General features: G+C 57.7%; 1 protein-coding gene across 1 annotated transcript; it reads left to right on the top strand.

Moving 5' to 3' along the window:
- The first annotated feature begins 14,815 nt into the window (after positions 1–14,815).
- On the top strand, positions 14,816–19,449 carry EMILIN3 (elastin microfibril interfacer 3). Its single transcript, XM_055139535.1, has 4 exons — positions 14,816–15,000; positions 16,395–16,517; positions 16,688–16,908; positions 17,333–19,449. The coding sequence occupies exons 1-4, from the start codon at positions 14,843–14,845 to the stop codon at positions 19,120–19,122; spliced, it is 2,292 nt and encodes a 763-aa protein (XP_054995510.1). The 5' UTR covers positions 14,816–14,842; the 3' UTR covers positions 19,123–19,449.
- Positions 19,450–19,514: the final 65 nt, after the last annotated feature.

Genomic DNA, 19,514 nt, shown 5'->3' with positions numbered 1-19,514 from the left:
TGGGATTGAGGTGGGGTAAGTTGGAGGGCTGGAGTAGACATTTTGCCTGTGGGAACCTGCATTCAATCCCCTGCACTGTCGGGTACCCCAGTACTACTGAGTGTGCCTCCCTTTCCCTGAAAAACTAATTTTAAAAAAATATTTGGTCATTAACACTTTCCTTTGGACAAAGCAAAAGCAATGCAATGCATGGTCTGAATTGCCATTATTTGCTTTATTTCACAAGTTCTTTTCTTCTGAAAGAAATACTTTTTAACTTTGAAGTCCTTAGGAATTGCTTTTTTGGCATAACTCATCCTCACTGTCCCAAGTGGCTCTGAAATGTTCGTAATTTCTCTCAGATGATGGTCTTTTCTGGCTTTTAAAGACAAAGAAAATATGTATAGTTTCGCTTTGAAGTACTTGAGAAAAAATTCCTGTGGCACTTCCCATGTGTTAAAGAAATTGAGAACAAAAGATAAGTTCAGATTTGGAGGCGGGACCGTCTTTGGATGCATCAGTGGTCGGCAGGGTGACAAGCGTCATTCACTAGACCTCCTCGGGCGAGTAACACGGGAACACTGGTCATCACCACTGCAGGTGTTTAAGGAACCCACTTGCCTTCAGCAGGCTCAGCGGCGCTCTGGCCCCCAGGGGCCTGGAGAATCTTTCACTAAGTTCATCAAATTGGATGGAGAACAGAGCAACCAAGGTGGTCTCCTTCCCTCAAACCTCCATTATGGGCAGAACCAGAAGAAGCACAGAACAATTCACCCCACCCCCTTTCAGCCCTTCTCTACATTTTATTGTTTTTTTTTCCTTTTTTGGGTCACACCCAGCAATGCCCAGGGGTTACTCCTGGCTCTTCACTCAGGAATGACTCCTGGAAGTGCTCAGAGGACCATATGGGATGCCAGGAATTGAACCCAAGTTCGCTGTGTGCAAGGCAAATGCCCTCTCCACTGTGCTATCGCTCTGGCCCCTATTTTATTAGTTTTTTTCCACCTGGGGAGTCACACCCAGTGGTGCTCAGGGCTTACACCTGACTCTCTGCTCATGGATCACTCCTGGCAGTGCTCAAGAACCACAGAAGTGCTGGGGATCATACTTTGGTCCACCACATGCAAGGCAAGAGCCTTGCCTGCTGTATTATACCTCCAGGCTCCCCAACACCCCACCATCTACATTCTAAAATTGGTCATGCATTCTGTAACTCCATACTGCTGTTTTTGTTTATTTTGTTTGGAGGCCACACCCAGCAGTGCTCAGGGGTTACTCCTGTCTCTGTGCTCAGTAATTACTCCTGGCAGGCTAGGGGGACCATATGGAATGTTGGGGATCAAACCCTGTGCAAGGCAAGCACCCTTCCTGCTGTTTGGTTCTGGCCCCACACTGTAATTTTTTAAATATATTTTTATAACTCTGCACAGCATGATTGATCCCAGTCATCTTTGTCCACATCCGTGCAACCCGAGAACCTCTCTGTAATCATAGTTCCTGCAAGAGGGCTGCCTTCTTCTCCAACTGCGACGTGCTACTGCAGCAGAGCTCGGGGCCAGCCAGCAGCCGGGCCCAGAGGGGAGGCCCCTGGACGGAGCGCCCTGACTCCGTCCAATTCAGAGTGTGGGAACTAACAGCAGAGAGAGCCTTGGGTGAGTTCAGAGCTGCCCCGCTAGGGTGAGAGCCTGATCCGGAGATGCCCCAGAGCGTCAGAGCCAGTTGCTTTGGGTGGTCCTGTGAAGCCCTGCAAAAGTGCCCAGAATTGAAAGTGTCAGGGGAAGATGCAGAGCAAGGCAAGTGGGCAAGGCAAGCCCATGGGCTGGCTTCAAGCCCCCACAGTAATGAGCAGTGCTGTGGGAAGACAAGGGAGAACATTCTCTCTGACTGCTTTGGCGCCATCCCATACTCTTTGGTATGTTGTGTTTTGTTTTTGTCTCAGTTTTTTAATTCTCCCTTTGATTTTCTATTTAAGCCACTGGTGACTCAGGGATCTTTGTTTAGGGGCTGGAGAAATAATACAGTGATTAAGGCACTTGCCTTGCATGTGACTATGGCCATGACAATGGCTTTGAATCCCCTGCACCACCAGGTATGGCCCCTGAGAATGAGCCAGGTATGACACCTCACCACTGCCGGCTGTGGGACCACCAAAAAAATACTTTAGTTCTTGTGTCTATGAATTTCCCTTTTTCACTGTTACTGATTTCTAGTCTCATTCCATTGCAGTTGGAAAAGACATTGAGAATGATTTCAGACCCGTTAATTAAAAATGTAGCAAATACAGGGCCGGAGCTATATATACCTCCTATAGCACAGCAGATAGGGCATTTGCCTTGCATGCAGCTGACCTGGGTTCAATTCTCAGAATCCCATATGGGTCCTCGAGTACCACCAGGAGTAATTCCTGAGTTCTTGAGCCAGGAGTAACCCCTGAGCATCTCCGGGTGTGACCCAAAAAGCAAAAATAAATAAATAAATAATTTTTTTTAAAAAGTAGCAAACACTACTTAGCCATTCAGTCACCTGCCTGGGCTACTCAACCAAAGCATGACGGAGATCCTGCCATTTGTGAGAACCCAGATAAACCTGGAGGACATGCACTGGAGAAAAGGATGGGAAAGTTGGAGACCAAAGGAAGAGGTAGAGCCTATCAAACCCAGAGCAAAAATATAACAAGAGAGAAATTGTGCAGCGAAAAATAAGAACTTAGGAGGAGGGAGAACTAGGAGGCATATATGTGAATAATAAAAGGCCTAGAAGAAAAAAAAACCACCACAAACAACACATGGAGAAGCAATAATTTTAAAACAAGAAAGAAAACTTTCCATGGTCTGAAGAAAGGCTTGGGTTGGGAGGCTGCGTGGAGTTCCAGTCAGGAAGGAATGATAGGGAAAGGACGCCCACACTGAAAAAGAAGGAATAAAGGCCCTGCATGCAGGAGACCCAGTTTTGAACCCTGGCACCACCTAGTCCCTGAGCACTGAGCTGGAAGGAAGTAGCCCCAGAGCACTGCTGGAAAACCCCCGCACAAGCAAAAGACAAAATCGGAAACAAACAAATAAAACCAAAAACATAGTATCATAGATCTCAACACAGCCTGGGAAGATTCCTAAATTCCATGCTTAGAAGATTTTACGCACGAACACACACACACACACACACACACACACACACACACACACACACACACACCATCTCATTTGCATAACTAGAAAAACATCCTCTTCACCAAGGTGCCATTTCACCTACCAGCGTACAAAAAAAAAAAAAAAAAAAAGCAAGGCTCCCAAGAAATTTCCTAACCTGGAGCAGTCCCGGAGAAAGGAATCCAGTGGAGTAACAAGTGAATCAGATTGGACACAGAAGCGAGCGAGAAGCCCCAGGGAGCTGTGAGACTGCTGGCTCCCGTGCTATTAGTTCTAAATGGATCCACGCAGACAAGGCGGAATCAGCAGTGTGAGTACTAGAGACGGGTTTTTACAAAACAAGACGGCTGCAGTGAGACTAGCCCATAACCCCAGGCCTGATGGAGTTCGGCAACATGTAGGTGTGGAGGAGGGAAAAGGGGTCAGTAGAAGCCTTTTAAATACTTCTCTCAGGTGGGGCAAGGATGGAAGGAGGAGAGTGCCTAGCTGGGAGGAAGAACTGGTATCTAGGGGACATGTAACTGTCCTTCCCAGGAACATGTTGGTCAGCAGGATGGCAGACGACACCGAGGAAAATTTCCAGCCTAGGAAGGAAAAAGAAGAACGAGTCATGTCCATGGTCATTTGTTCCATTCTCTTCATTTTCCTTTTTATTAAAAAAATATTTTTTTTTCTTATGGAAACTTCTAAAGTTCCAGGAGATGGGAGAACACAAAGGTGGGGAAACAAAGAGATCAGCATTGCAGAACTGCAACGTTTCCTTTCTTACTTTTCCCAGCAGGAGGCTGAGAACATGCCCACTTTATAGACACTGATGCTTGTCTTCGGGTGATCAAAAGATTTCTTCTCCTTCCGTTCTGATTCAGATTCCAGGCGGGCCAAAAACGTGCCTGTGTAAATAGAACTGAGGAAGTTTCAACTTCTCCATGTTCAGAAACTGGCAAAGAACCACAATGCACTAAATCTTTCTCTGAAACCAAGACTTTTTTGTTTGGTTTGGCTTTGGCGCCATACCCAGCTATACTCAGGGCTGACCCTGGCTCAGTGCTCAGGGATCACTCCTCCTGGCAGGGCTCAAGGGACTAGATGGGATGCTGGAGATCAAACCTGGGTCAACTGCATGCAAGGCAAATGACCTACCTACTATGTTGTTTCTTAAGCCCTTAAACCAAGACTCTTAAAATCATGGGATGATAGTGATAGTGATCTATACACACACACACACACACACACACACACATATGTGTATATATGTAATAAAAGTCTCACAATGGAGACATTACTGGGGCCCGCTCGAGCAAATCGATGAGCAATGGGATGACAGTGATATATCTTTCACACACACGTGTGTGTATACATATATATTTGAATTTGTATTATTAAGTATAGTGCTGGTGTGCTTGAGTACCTGTTTTCAGTTATATTGGGTATATATCTATGAGTGAAATTGTAGGGTTATTTGGTAATTCTTTAACTCCTTGGGGGAATCACAAAATTGTTTTTATGGTAATAGAGCATTCCCCCTGGCAGTGTATGAGGTCTCAAATTCCTTCATTCCCTGTAAACATGTATTCATTCATTTATTTATTTTTGTTTTTTGGACCATACCTTATGGTGTTTGGACTGGAGCAATAGCACAGCGGGTTGGGCGTTTGTCTTGCACATGGCCAACCCGGGTTTGATTCCTTTGACCCTCTTGGAGAGCCCAGCAAGCTACCGAGTGTATCCCGCCTGCATGGCAGAGCCTGGCAAGTTCCCCATGGCATATTCAATATGCCAAAAACAGTAACAACAAGTCTCACAATGGAGATGTTACTGGTGCCCATTTGAGCAAATCGATGAACAACACGACGACAGTGCTACAGTGCTTAAAATCACATCATTTGGGGGCTGGAGCAATAGCACAGCGGGTAGGGCATTTGCCTTGCACGCGGTCGACCCGGGTTCGATTCCCAGCATCCCATATGGTCCCCTGAGCACCGCCAGGAGTAATTCCTGAGTGCAGAGCCAGGAGTAACCCCTGTGCATTGCCGGGTGTGACCCCCCAAAAAAATCACATCGTTTGGAATTCAAGAGAGAGGACAGCAGGTAAAACACTTGCCTTGCACTTTGCTAACTCTGGTTTGATTCTGGTTGCCAGGAATGACTTAGCACAGAACCAGGAGTAAGCCCTGAGCATTTCTGATTGTTCTCCCACGCTGCAAATTCCATTGTTTACCTCAAACTGGTGTTTTTATCCTCTAGAATTTCCTCAGCACCTGACACATAGCAGTAGTATCACTCACTTAGTTTTGGTGCCAGATGTTCCCATTTTGGAAACTGCCCCATCACTCTGACCCTGAAATAGTTGGAAGAGTTTACCCGCACAGTGATCGCCAGGTGGATGGGTCAGAGTCAAGAAAACAGGGCACCCGGGAATGCCAGTGGGCCCCAAATATCCACCTTTTTCTCTGTTGTTTCTTACTTGCTGCTGTTGTGGTTTGGGGGGTGTTTGTATATTTGTTCTTGGGCCACACCTGGCAGTATTCAGGCAGTTACTCCTGGCTCTGCACTCAGAAATTATACTGGCGGTGCTCAGGGGACCCTATGTGGTACCAGGGTTGGAACCCGGGTCAGCCTTGGGCAAGGCAAATGCCCTCGTCACTGTAGGATCTCTTCTGGCCCCTGTTGTTGTTTTTATTCCAAATAAGAGACTGATCTTTTTTTTTGTCATTACATTACAAGGAAACACAGGAGAGCCATGCTTTATCAGGTACCCACCTGGCTGCAAGTGATTTGGGAAGAGACTGCATGCTTCTGCTGATTGGAAACCTGAGCCTGGGGTAGGCGCCGGCACTTGCTCCCTCCTTGCTGGAGATTTTATCTTCTCACTGCCCACTGGGGTGGGGCTTGGGGGGTACTCAAACCTGAGTCTTGGCTCAAGCACCTTTGCTCCAGCCTTTCCTCAGGAGAAACTTCCCCCGTTTTTTAGGGTAGAAGCACCTAAAAGGCGCCCTCCCCACCCCCTGTCCACGCCCCAGGCCTCTGGGACCTGAGCCCTCCTTATCCTGCCCTTGGAGCTGCCCCACCCACTCATGAGAGCCCCGTTTCCATGCTTTGGGGGACTCTGTCCCCTCTCCTTATCTCCATCAGAACCCCCTTATCTAGACCCCGTTTGTTCATTCAACACTACTTCCACTTGTCCCGCATGTCTGCTGCAGGCTGCTGGCTTCTCTCCTTCCAGGGGCCTTCAGGCCTCACCTGTGACTCTCTGAGTCTTTGTGTGTGTGTGTGTGTGTGTGTGTGTGTGTGTGTGTGTGTCTGTCTGTCTGTCTGTCTGTCTGTCTGTCTCTCTGTTTCTGTGTCTCTAAGTTTCTCTGTCTATGTCTGTCTCATTATCTCTGTCTCTATCTCTCTGTCTGAGTGTCTCTGTCTCTGAGCCTGTATTTCTGTGTCTGACTCTCTCTTCTTCTCCACTTCTCTCTCTACACCCCTCCTCCCGCCCATCCCTTGCTCCTCTGTCCACACCTTTCTGATCTCATCCAATCACTTTTACTAGGTTCCTCCCTGGACTGCTCACTTTTATGCCATGCAGACTCTACAAAGCGTTCTTCGTTTTCATCTGATTTTTTTTGGGGGGTAGGGGCACACATGGCTCAGGGGTTATTCCTGGTTCTGCACTCAAGAATTACTCCATAGTGGAGCTGGGGGGATCACATGGGACGCTGGGGATTGAACCCAGGTCTGCCACATGCAAGGTAAGCTCCCCCTCTCTGTACTATCTCTCCAGCCTCTCTTTATTTGATTTTGCTTTTCTTTGGGTTCTGTGTGTGTTGGGGGTGGGGTGGTGCTCTGGTGGTGTTGGGGGACCATCTGGCGCTGGGCTGGAGTCCAGGGCTTCCCAAGTGCATGGCAGTGCTCACCATTGTCCTAACTCTCCACAAGGAGCTCATTTCTCTCGAATTTCAGATAAACCAGACAGGGCAGGTTTTGAAAAGTTGAAGCTTCTCCCCCTTTTCTTTGCCCTTGGGCCCCCTTTCTGTGTTGGGGTGGGCGGTAGAGACTCTGACTGACTGGCAGGGGGGCCCTAGGGCCAGCGTCCTCTAGGGTGGGGAGACCAATTTCTATCGCTCCAGGTACAAGGGTGAATCCAAGCTCTTCCTGAGGGCGGAGAAGGGGGGTCTGGGCAGGAACCCTGCAGGGCTGGGGCAGGGAGTGGGCACATAAGGGACAGGGGGCAGATGCCCCAGCAGCTGCCCATGGAGCCCTCAGTCCTGTGCCCAGGGGCCTCCTGCCAGCTCTCAGGTGGAAGGAAGTTATACTCTGGGTGGCTCCGGGGGGACCCTAGGGACATCAATGAGGTGACATGGAGGGGTCCTGATATCGTGCTTGGAGGCCTCACTAAGCCTACGGCAGCCTCCACGCTGGGATCCCAGCTTCATTCATCTCTTCCCTGGGATCCTTCAATTCAAGCAGCTCCCAGGGGCCAGAGTCATCGTCCAGCAGAGGGGGCTGTTGCCTTGCCTGCAGCCAGCCCACATTTAATCCCTGGCTCCCCATATGTTCCCCAAGCCCCACCAGAATTCCCGAGTACAGAGCCAGGAGTAACTCCTGAGCATTGCTGAGTGTGGCCCCCAAACAAACAAATAAACAAAATCAAGTGGCTCCCTCCACCGTGCCTGCGTTTTCCTTATCTAAGGAGAAGTATCCGCAAGCAAGAGAGTTGGAGGCACCCTTGCACCTCTCCTGCCTCAGTGAGGCTGCTGGCTCTCCCCACAGTCTTCTACATGCTCCCGGCACTTTCTGCCCTCACCTCTATGCTGGCACTTCCGGCCTGCGTCTGGGCCTCCAGCTTCTAACCAGCACCCCTTCTCTAGTCCCCCACTTGGTGTGCACCGAGGGGAGGAGGGGCTGAGAGTCCAGATGCCATGATGGGCGGAGGGATGAGGTCCTCCAGGGGGGCCAGCAACCAGAAGGTGGGCACCCTGGGCTGCGGAGTCTGGAGATGGAGAGGCCCCGGAGGTCACGTGGGGTGGTCTGAGCAGATGGGAGGGAGTTGGTGAGTCGGGGCTGGGCAGTTCTCGGGGAGCCCATATGGTCAGGCCCTGCAGGGAGCCTTGACTAGGGGCCACACATTACGGAGCCTCAGCTTCCTCTGACCTTGGTCCTGACCTCTCTCGCCACAGCCCCCTCCTTATAGGCACCAGCACCCCCTCAGCTCTGGCACCCCTTCCCGGGACCCCAGTGCACTCCCAGAACCCAGGGTGCACTGTGCAGTAGAGCAGGAGGAGCCCCCCAAGACTGTCACTTGGAGTGGAGCTAGGAGCTGATCAGACAGAGACAGGTCCCGTAGGAAGGGCCAGGTGGGTCCTCAGGAGTTAAGACAGCTGCCACCTCACCGCTCAGCCACGAGCAGCCTCACCCCACCCATCTTTTCCCCCTTTCCCTTTCCCAGCTTCTCCTGGGACTTCTCCTGCCTTTATGCCTCTCTCGAGCCTCTCCAGTCCCCACATGGCCCATCCCTGCCATGGGCACCATGGGGAAAGATCCTGGATCCAACCTGTGTGTGCTGAGCCCGAGCCCAGCAGATACCCCGAGAAAGAAGGAAGTTCCCGGAACAGGGCTGAGGGCAGTGGCCGGGTGCAGGTCAGCTCCTGCCTGTCCTCGCATGAATTTCCCAAGGCAACGACCCCGGCCCTCCCAGCCCGGCCTGGCCTCTGTTCCTCAGCACCAGCCGGTAATCCTGCAGTGGGGGTTATTCCCAGGAGTAAAGAGCTAGCAGGGTGCAGTGAGTCCCTCCCAGGGTCCTGCCCCCATTCCTCCAGCAGGATGTTGTTCCAGGTCCTTCTGGAGTGGGGACGGCCATGCCCACACCCTGGTTTCTGGGGGAAAGCAGGGCCCTTCTCTGCCTAGTAGTGCAGGGGGCCGATCCCTTCCCAGGGATACTTGGCCAACTGGGCCGAGAGTTGAAAGTGGTGCTGTTGGGCCCTGCTGTCCTGGTGACCCCCAGGGCTACCCTAGCAATGCTCAGGGGGTGGGGGGTTGTGTGGGTCCAGGAATCAAACTGGGGTCCCATACCCGCCAGGCAAGACCCTAAGCCCTGTCCTATATCCCACCCTCAGGTCTCTCACCCTCCCCTCTGCACACCCACCACACCAAAACTTCTCTCTGCCGAACCTTCTGGAACCCTCTGTGCCCCTCCAAATTCCCAAAGATGTCCACAGGGCCTGTCCGACTTCTGTACTGCAGGCGCTGGAATCCTCTCTCTGCTCTCCACTCTGTGCCTGGTGGCCTGTGTGACGTGCAGCCTCCAGGGCCTGTGCACCAGGGACATTTCCCACTGGACAGTTCCGACTCTTCCCTGGCCCCTTGCGTCTGGGCTCTGACTGTCCATCCTGCCCGCCCAACCCACTCGGCTCCTCAGAGACCCCCAAATCCACCAGCCTCCCTTGGGTCAAATATGCTGTTTCACATGGCAAGTCGCTGCCCACCCCAAGAATCTACCATCCAGAGAGCATCACTAACCTTCCCTCCATCCCAGTGGCCGCTTCCACCTGACCCCACGCCACCCCCATTTATCTATGCTTTGTCTCCGCCTGTCTTGGCAGGGGTGCCCCGAAGCAGTGCAGGAACATGTGCTTGTGAAGGAGGGTACTCAGGACAAACAGAAAGTGGGCAGTGAGAGGGGGAGCTGGGAGAGGGCAGTGTCAGGGCAGTCTAGAAATGGCCAGTGGGCTGAGGGGATAGAGAGGCAGCTGACAGGCCCAGGGGGTAGTACAGTGGGTAGGGGTTGGCCTTGCCTGCGACTGACTCAGGTTCAGTTCCCAGTAGCACTGGAACACTGTTGTCCAATCTAATAGATTGGTGCTCGGGCGGGCACCAGTAATGTCTTCATTGTGAGACTTGTTGTTACTGTTTTTGGCATATCGAATATGCTATGGGTAGCTTGCCAGGCTCTGCCTTGCGGGCAGGATACTCTCAGTAGCTTGCCAGGCTCTCCAAGAGGGGCAGAGGAATAGAACCGGAGTCAGCTGCATGCAAGGCAAATGCCCTCCCCACTGTGCTATCGCTCCAGGCCAAATAACTGTAGCAGTGTGGCACTCGTCCTGTTGTTCATCGATTTGCTCGAGAGGACAACAGTAATGTCTCCATTGTGAGACTTGTTGTTACTGTTTTTGGCATATTGAATACCATGGGTAGCTTGCCAGGCTCTGCAGTGCGGGTGGGATATTCTCGGTATCCCATATAGTTCCCTGAGCCCTCCCCCACCCCCACCTCTAGGAGTGATTCCCTGAGCACAAAGCCAAAAATAAACCCTGAGCATCCCTGGGTGCTGATGGGGGCCATCCTACAGACAGGAAGACTGAGGCTCCCAGGGCTGAGTAAAGCCCCTTGAGGAGGAAGGCAGCACTGGTATCAAACTCAAGTCTGCCTGACCTGGACTGGCATGTACCACACACACCTTAGCCCAGTGTGAGCACCACCCCAGAGCTCAGCCCTTCCTGGCCCTCATAAGAGACTGGTGTGGGGGGCTGGAGTAATAGCACAGCGGGTAAGGCATTTGCCTTGCACGCGGCCAACCCGGGTTCAAATCCCAGCATCCCATATGGTCCCTTGAGCACCGCCAGGGGTGATTCCTGAGTGCATGAGCCAGGAGTGACCCCTGTGCATTGGTGGGTATGACTCAAAAAGCAAAAAAAAAAAAAAAGAGAGAGAGAGAGAGAGAGACTGGTGTGTCTGGGCTTCACTCAGTCCACAATAGTGCTCAGCTAAGCTCAGGGTTTCGGGGGCCACATCTGCCTTCCACGCACGGAGGGCTGGACGTGCAATTTGCATCTGATCTGCATAATGCTGGCATCTGGTTTGCATGTGTACGCAATGAGGGCCCCGCAGCAGGGTGCAGTTTTTGTTCTTGTCTTGGGGCTACACCCAGCAGTGCTTAGGGACCGCTCCTGCTTTGGGCGGGGAAGCTGTGAGGGGGTCAAGCCCAGGATTCATGAATGCAAAGAATGTGCTCCGGATTCTGCAGCCATCTCCCCAGCCCCTGAGCAATTTTTAAGCACTTTCTAATCTTTTTTTTTTCTTTCAATCCCCGACACCCAGCAGAACTCAGGGCACAGTGCTCACAGCTGCTTCGATGCTCTGGGATCACTCCTGACTAGTGCTTGGGGGACCATATGTGGTGCTGGGGATCTAGCTAGATTCAGCCATGTGCAGGGCAGGTGCCCTACCCACTGTACTTACTCTCTCTCAGGCCTCTTACGCAGCTTCTAACCCATCCACTTAGCAAAAGTCCACCCCGGCCTTACAAAGCCCAATTTCCTGAGCCTTGGACTCCCTCAATCCTAAGGATTTGGACCTTGGCGCTTCCTTCCTCCACCTCAGGAGGCCTGCAGAAGGGGTGGCCCAGATCTGCCTGCCGGAATGGGCTCTGATTTGACTTTCGATTTTGTGGAGGGTGTGACTGTCGTCCAAGTGCCCGGGAGCTGCTGCTTCTGTGCAGGGAAAGTGAGGCAGGGCGCCAGCCTGGCTGCAGGCCCTGCCCCTGCGCTCCTGTGGGCGGCCTTGGGGTGCACAGGGAGAAAGGCTGCGCCAGCCTGGGCGTGGCAGGGGCTTCACTGCCGGGCCCGGGGCTCACCCCCCGCCAGCCGCTGTCCTTGCAGCTTCTGTTTCTGTCTCTCACAGGGAAATGCACGCCATGAAAGCCCGTGGGGTTCTCACTGGTCTCGGGAGACATGTGCTGGGTGAGAGGGACCTCCGGGCGGGGATGGCCCAGCCAGAGTCACATGGTCACTCCCTGCCAGGCCCAGCCTGTACTCTCTGTGCCCGGAGCACTTTCTTCCCTTCTACCCCCCAGACCTTGGGTGCCTATGGAAGGGGAGACCCACCATTGTCAGCCCCCACCCCTGACTCGGGTGGCCCCCACCATGGTGCTCTCACAAACCCTCACAGGACGGCTATTGTCATCCTGGTGGTGTCCCCCTTCTCGCTGAGGTCAGGTGGCACCTGTATACAGGGCAACCCAGGGAGAGGAACTAGGACAGTCTGCAGAGCCTGCTTCTCCATGAGGAGGTGTGGGGGTGTCTGGCCCCGCTTCCACGCAGGTGTGGGGACATGAGGCTGAGGGCCCCCCACCCGTCCAACACAAGCGGTCTCCCTCCTTCCCCTGCCTCCGGCCTCCCTGGGTTTCCTGTCTGGCAGATGCGAGTAGCTGCCTCATCTGCGGGGGAGACCCCAGCCTCTGGCTGGATCCAGCCAAGATCCTGAGCATCTGCCCCCGCCCTGGACCCCCCCCACTACATCCTCCTCCTCCAGGCTGGGGCCCCAGGGCTGGCTCCCCAAACTGCTCCAATTAAAGAGGGAGCACCGTGCTTGATGTCAGCCACCTGGGGCCATCAGGGAGGAGAGCGGGATCCAACTGTTCTCAGCCCCTCAGCGCGCGCCCCCCTCCCCATCCTGTGAAGTTTTCCAAACGCAGACAGGGGTTCCCTCCCCCGTGACTTGTGGGCCCCACAGCTGGCCGTGAGGAAGGGAGTGAGAGGAAGGGGTGGGACCTTGGGAAAGGATCTCAGTTTGAGGAGGCGGCCGGGGTGGGGGGTGTCCTCAGAGCTGCTGGGCAAGGCTGACCCCTGCCAGGCACGCTGGGCCTCCCGGGATGGGGAAGCAGCTCTGTCCACGCCCCTCAGCTCTCTCCATGTGGCCACCAGGCTGGCGAGGCAGGAGCAGGCTACAGCTGTGTGTGCTCCTGCCTCCAGCAGGACTCAGGTGTCCTGGAGGACTGTCTGGTGGAGGAGAGAAGCCCCTGGGTTGCCGGGCACCCCCGCGAGGCTCTGACCCCATCGTTTCCCCAGAGCCACGAACTCACTGTTCTCAGGAGCTTCTCCATCCCACACTGTGGTCTGCCGCTCCCCTGCCCCAACCCCCCACCGCCAGGGACCCTTCTCTGTCCCCTCAGACTAGTGTCCATCTGAGATCTCCCCAGTGCCACCTGGTCTTTGAGGCTGCTCTGTTTCAGGTGGGGCCAGCCTAGACAGGTGCGCCCTAGGTGCAAAAGACGTGGCTACAGCCATGTGCTTGACCAAGGTGGCAGCAGGGCTGCCACATACCTGTGCACGTGGTCCTGGGAGCGAGAAGGGCAAGCAGGGGCTTCCTGAGCCTCTGGAGCAAGCGGACTTGGAGCATCCCGCAAGGTATTTGTTTGGGTTTTATCTGGGGACCACACCCTGTGGTACTCAGGTGCCACTCCTGGCTCTGTGCTTGGGGGTTGCTCCTGGCAGTGTGTGGGGGGACCATATGTGGTGGCTGGGATCCGTCCCTGCCTCCAGCCTCCTGCCTGCCAGTGGCCGCTCAGCCCACTGAGTGCACTCTCTTTCTTTTCTGTCTCTCTCTGTCTCTGTCTCTCTATGTATTTCTGTGTCTCTCTCTGGGTTTCTCTCTGAGTCTCTGTCTCTCTGTCTCTGTCTCTCCCTCTCTCTCCAGCCCCACTATTGCTGTCGTTTTAAGGGCTCACATTTGGGGTAACTTGTTCCTGCCCTTGTAGGACGCTCAGCCTACCTGGATGGTGGAACCCCTCATTCCCCTCCGCTTCTGTGTTCCAGGTTCACAGCACAGGCCTAGCATCTGGCCCCCAGGACCTACCAGCATCCAGGCCAGGTGAGTGCAGGGATGCAGCGGTGGGTTTCCAAGGGTCTCCCGTCCCCTACCTTTGACCTCATCACTTTCCCCAAAGGTGTGGATTCACCACATCTCCAGGTCAGGTCAGATGGTGGTCTCTCCACGTGTGTCCTGAGTGTGGGGCCTTCTGCACACCCATCAGCTAGTGGGGTACAGATGCAGAAGGCTGGGGTCACCTGGAGGCTGAGATAAAAGCAGCAGGCGTGGGTTTCTCGCTTCTGAGTTGGCCAGATGCCGCTCAGTGACGAGGACTGATCTACAAGGCACTGAGCACTGGAGGCCAGAGACTGGAAAGATGAGGTCTGGAGCCAGTACAGGCAGGCGACCAGCCCGAGTTGGGAGGTGGGGGGTGGGAGGGGGCAGGGGGCCCTCCTGTGAGGCCACGGCCTGGAGCTGGGCTTGCCTATTTCTCCAGGGAACCCGGGGACAGCCTAGCCGCAGGGCAGGATGCAGGTACAAGAAGGGGTGCAGGACTTGGCGACCAGACACACTGCGGAACCCAGCAAGCAGTTCTCACGTGCCCTGCGCGCTTCGGATCCACGAGGCAGCCGCGCGAACCAGCGGGGTCTGTCTGGGGCCTGTTCCAAAGAGGTGGCTGAGGAGGTGTCGCTGGCGCGCCCCCAGAATGCGATCATCTCCGCTGCGGAACCGGAGACCGCGCCGGCGGGGCGCACACGGACGTGGGGGAAACCGGGTGTCGTGCGCGGGCGGCGCGTGGGCTCTGCGGCTCCTCGCGTGGCCGGGTCCACGCGGGCGACCGCGGAGGACGCGTGTGTTTCGGGGTGCTTGTGGAGGGGGCGCCCGGTCCCGCGCGCCCTCCTGGCGGCTCGGGGCTGCGCCCTGCACCACCCCGGGCGCGCAGGCGGCCCCTCGGGCGCCGTCGGCGCGGAGCTGGGGCGGGGGGCGGCGCGGCCCCGAGTTTATGCTAATCGGCGCAGAGCCCGCCCCCCGCCTCCCCTCGGCGGCCCCAGGCGCGAGCCGCGCCGGCCACTCGGCGGGACGCAGCGGCCCAGCGAGCTCCGGGGGCCGCGGGCGACACCGGCGCGGGGCCAAGCTCGGCCGCGATGGGCCGCCGCCGCCTGCTCTGGCTGTGCGCCGTCGCGGCGCTGCTCTCGGGAGCGCAGGCCAAGGGCACCCCGCTCCTGGCGCGGCCCGCGCCGCCCGCGGCCGCCCGCTACAGCCTCTACACGCCGGGATGGCGCCCGCGCCCGCGGCCGCACAAGTAAGGGGGGACTCGGGGCGCGGGGTGCCCGGCGCGCTCCCACCTACCTGCCCTGCCAGTCGCGCACGCGCGCGCGCGCGCGCGCGAAGGGTCGCCCGACCCCCGGCCCCCTCCAGAGGGTCGCGGGGCTCGGTCGCGGGGCTCGGCCCCGGCGGGCGCCCCACACACTGCAGGGGGCTGCGGGGCTGGCGCAGAAAAAAAAAAAAAAAAGCCCAGGGGGAACCTGGCGAGGCGGCCGGGCTCCTTTCTGGCAGTGCCCGCGGAAACCTTTCCAGCTAAGTAACATTTTCCAGCTGCGCAATCTCCGGGCACCTCCGTCCAGGTGGAGGGAGAGCGGGGGGAGGGTGGTCGCGGGCAGGGGCACGCGTGGCGCCCAGTCCCGCGCCCAGCCACCGCCTTGCGCTGGGCGTCCCGGCCCGCCAGGTAGGCGATGGATGGAGCCTTGAGCCACGCGCCCCTCCTCTGTCCGCGAACAGCTGGGCCCGCTTGGGGGTTCCCCAACAGGACAGAGCTGCAGAGCTGGGCTGGGGGTGGCGTCTGGAGGTCAGGGGCCAGTGTGAGGCCCCGGCGTCCGTTCGCGGCCCCGCAGGTGGTTTGCTTGTGCCAGCAGCGTCCTCCTCCCGGGCAGGCCCCGTTTGCTCTATGTGGGAGACCGGTCGTAGTGGACAGCTTGCACTTCTCCTGGAGCTGACGGAATCTCAGGGGCGTTACGGGAGCACGCCTAATGCTCAGTGCACTTGGGCACATCAGAGCAGACTTCCTAGAGGATGTGACATGAGACGTGATCTGAGAGCAAGGAACCCCAGAGCTAGGGCCGGGGCTGCACTATCTTATGGGGAACGGGGGGGGGGGGGGACGGGGGGGAGGAGATTGGGAGGGGTCCATTTCCCCAGGAGTCAGGCCAGGGCGGCTGGGAGAAATGTGGTCCTCAAGGCAGTGCAGGGAACATGCTTTGTGTGCATGCAGGAATCTCATGCATGCCCACAGTCTCTTGAACACTGGGCAAAAGGAACCCCTGCGCACCCCTACCCCAGTGACCCCCAAACAACAAAATGTCCTCAGGCACCAAGCTGAGGTTTCTGAAGCTGCCCATGTTTCAGTAAGAAGGAGGAGCTGGTGGGAGGGGGCAATGGCTAGGATGAGGCGGGGCGTGGGGGTAGGAGGGTATTCCCCAGACAGGCAGGGCAGAGGTGAGGCCAGGCAGGGCTGCCATGCGCAATCCTGGCTCAGTCTAGCCCTTCGCGCAGTGGGCAACCCTGGGAGAGACCGACAGTGGGACTGTCCCGAGGAATAGGAGGAAGAAAGCAGAGATGTGGGGGTCAGCTGCCCCTGCGGGGACCCAGGGTGGGTCGGGCCTCGCGGGAGTGGCAGCCTCCCCTCCTCCCCCCCTGCAGGGCCCTCTGCGCCTACGTGGTGCACAGGAACGTGACCTGTGTCCTACAGGAGGGAGCCGAGAGCTACGTTAAGGCCGAGTACCGGCAGTGTGGCTGGGGGCCCAAGTGCCCTGGGACCATCACGTGAGTCTCGGCCCTGCCCTCTTAAGCCCCCCCTCTCCGCCCCCCCTCTGCGCCCTGGCACTTTAAACAAAGGAGAAGAGGGGGGATGGGAATCAGGGATCTGAGCACCGTCCTGACCCTGACGCCAGCCAGCAGCAGAGGGACCCAGGGCCTCTCCCGTCTCTGCCCAGGTACCGCACGGTGCTCAGACCCAAATACAAGGTCGGCTACAAGACAGTGTCAGACCTCGCCTGGCGCTGCTGCCCTGGCCTCACCGGAGAAGGCTGCCCCGAGCACCTCCGGGGCCACGAGGCCACACCGCAGCCAGAGCCCGAGTCCCCGATTCCCTCTGAGGAGTTGGGCCCTGGCCCCAGGCCCCCTCCTTCCGGTAGAGTGGCCCCCAACCCCCATGGTGAGTCTTGCCCTTGGAGACCCTCATTTGGTGGGGTGGGAGGGGACTGCCCCGGGCTGGGCTGGGGAGGAGGCAGCTCGAGCTGGGATTGAGGGTGAACCTTCGGGCCCCAGGCCCCAAAGTGGAGGGAGCAATGGGGTCAGAGCAATAGTATAGTGGGTAAGGCATTTGCCTTGCACACGGCCAACATGGGTTTGGTCCCTGGCATCCCATATTGTTCCCTGAACACTGTCAGGAGTAATTCCTGAGTGCAGAGCTGGGAGTAACACCTAAGTATTGCCAGTTGTGGCCCAAAAACCAAAAATAAATAAATCATAACAAAAAAAAATTCAAAGTAGAGGGAGCAGCAAGCTGCTTAGAGCAGGAAGTCCCTCTGGCAAGCACAGGACAGGATGAGACCGGCCACCCTCCTGTCGTCTCCCAGGATGGAAAGGCCCTGGGTTGTTTGCCGAGCGGCTTGAACGTCTGGAGGTGGATGTCCGGCGCCTGGCACAAGCATACGGGACCCTCAGCGGCCTGGTGGTCAGCCACGAGGACCCCAGTAGGGTGAATGGTGACTCCAGGGCTCCTTCTGTACCCGTGGGCTTTGGGGTTATCCCCGAGGGGGTTGTGAGCCCCGGAAACGGAGCTGGCAGGCCGCTTACACCTCCCCTGGATGAGCTCTTGAGCAAGGTGACCGAGGTGAGTGACACGCTCCAGACCAAGGCTCGGCTTCTGGACGAGGTGCACGGGCTGGCCCTGGACCACGAGGCCCACCTGCAGAGGCTGCGGGCGGCGGCCCCTTCTCCGCTCACCTCCCTGGCCCTGTTGGACGAGTACGTGGACCGGCGCCTGAACAGGCTCTGGGGCAGCCTGCTGGATGGCTTCGAGCAGAAGCTGCAGAACGTCCAGAGCGAGTGTGGCCTGCGGGTGCAGGAGGTGCGGCAGCAGTGTGAGGAGGGCCAGGCCGCCAGCAAGAGGCTGCACCAGAGCCTGGACGGCCGCGAGCTGGCCCTGCGCCGAGAGCTCTCTCAGCTGGGCACCCAGCTGCAAGGCCTGAGTGTGGTGGGCGGGGGCACCTGCTGCGGCCAGCTGGCCTTGATTGGGGCCCGGGTGGACAGCCTGGAGCAGCACCTGCAGGGGGTCCTCGAAGCACCGAGGGGCCGTGGCCCCCTCACTCGGGAGGAGCTCACGCAGCTCTCCGCTGCCGTGCTCGACGGGGGTGCAGACGGGCTCCTCGAGGGCCTGGACACGCTCAATGGGACGGAGCGGGGCACGAGGGGCTGCTGTGTGGGGGTGGGGGAGGAGGCGTGGGGTGCAGGCGGCTTCAGGACCCTGCTGGAGGGGCGGGTGCAGAGCCTGGAGGAGCGCCTGGTGAGCTTGGCCGGGGAGCTCAATGGTGACGGTGCCCCGCCAGGCAGGGCGGCCCAGCCCCCCGTGCAGACTGAGCTGGCAGTGCTGGAGCAGCGGCTGGTGTCGCTGGAGACTTCGTGCACCCCCAGTGCCACCTCGGCCATCCTGGACACGCTGGTGGCCGAGGTGAAGGCCTGGCAGAGCCAGAGCGAGGCGCTCCTCCGCCAGGTGGCCAGCCACACCGCGCTGCTGCAGCAGCTCCGTGGCACCGTGGCTGAGGTCCAGGGGCAGCTGGCGGAAGCGGCGGGCAGCTCCCTGCAGGGCGAGATCACCCTGCTCAAGGTGAACTTGAACTCCGTGAGCAGGTCCCTCTCGGGCCTCAGCGACTCCGTCAGTCAGTACACAGACGCCTTCCTGGCAGCCAACTCGTCCCTGGACGAGCGGGAACGCAGGGTGGAGGCCGAGGTCCAGGCCATCCAGGAGCAGCTCAGCGGCCACGGCTCCCGGCTCCACGCCGGCCACAGGCAGGTCCTCAGTCTGCGGGGTGAGCTGGAGCAGCTCAAGGCCGGCGTCGCCGACGTGGCCGGTGGGCTGAGCCGCTGCCGGGACACGGCCCGGGAACTCCAGCACGCGGTGGGCCACTTTGACCGGCGGGTGGCCCAAGTGGAAGGGGCGTGCGGGAGGCTGGGCCTGCTGGAGACCGGCCCGGACAGCGCGCCCCGCAGCGAGACACGCAGGCCGCACGAGGGGCTGTGGGGCCACCTGGAGCAGCTGAACCGCACGCTGGCCCAGCACGCCCAGGACATTGCCCGCCTCCGGGATGACCTGCTCCACTGCAGGGCGCAGCTGGCCGGGCAGGAGCGGCCCGGGAGAACGGACTAGGTGGGCTGGACGGGGCTCTGCGCCCACACCATGCCCTCCTGCCACCGCCAGAATCCCCACTTGGTGCCTCAGTATGACCATCAGGGACAGCAGCTCAGAGACTGGCTGAGACCCGCAAGCCTGTGCGGCAGCCCACCTGCAATCTGCTGGATCTAGGACCTGGGGGCTGGCCCACCGTGGGGGCTTCTGGGCCCCTCCACTTCCTCCCCTGGGTCGTTTCTGCAAGGGGTCCTGGGGAGGCCCGCTGGGCCACTTAACACCTGGCACTGCCCTAGATGCTGTTTCTGAACCCCAACGCCGAGGGTCCTCCAGACGGAACAGAGACGCTAAGACTTGGCTGAGTGTTCTCTATTTCCCGTCCAGGTGGGTGGGTGGGGAGGGGGGGGAGAGGA

The sequence above is a fragment of the Sorex araneus genome, chromosome 5, assembly GCF_027595985.1.
Source record: "Sorex araneus isolate mSorAra2 chromosome 5, mSorAra2.pri, whole genome shotgun sequence".
NCBI classification, from domain to species: domain Eukaryota; kingdom Metazoa; phylum Chordata; class Mammalia; order Eulipotyphla; family Soricidae; genus Sorex; species Sorex araneus.
This window is presented reverse-complemented; position numbering and strand designations above follow the sequence as displayed.

Excerpts from the sequence above, each read along its gene's own strand:
- EMILIN3 (XM_055139535.1), top strand. The coding sequence starts at position 14,843 with ATGGGCCGCCGCCGCCTGCTCTGGCTGTGCGCCGTCGCGGCGCTGCTC. Across the intron at positions 15,001-16,394 it reads CCGCGCCCGCGGCCGCACAA|GGCCCTCTGCGCCTACGTGG; the intron begins GTAAGGGGGGAC and ends CCCCCCCTGCAG. Across the intron at positions 16,909-17,332 it reads AGTGGCCCCCAACCCCCATG|GATGGAAAGGCCCTGGGTTG; the intron begins GTGAGTCTTGCC and ends GTCGTCTCCCAG.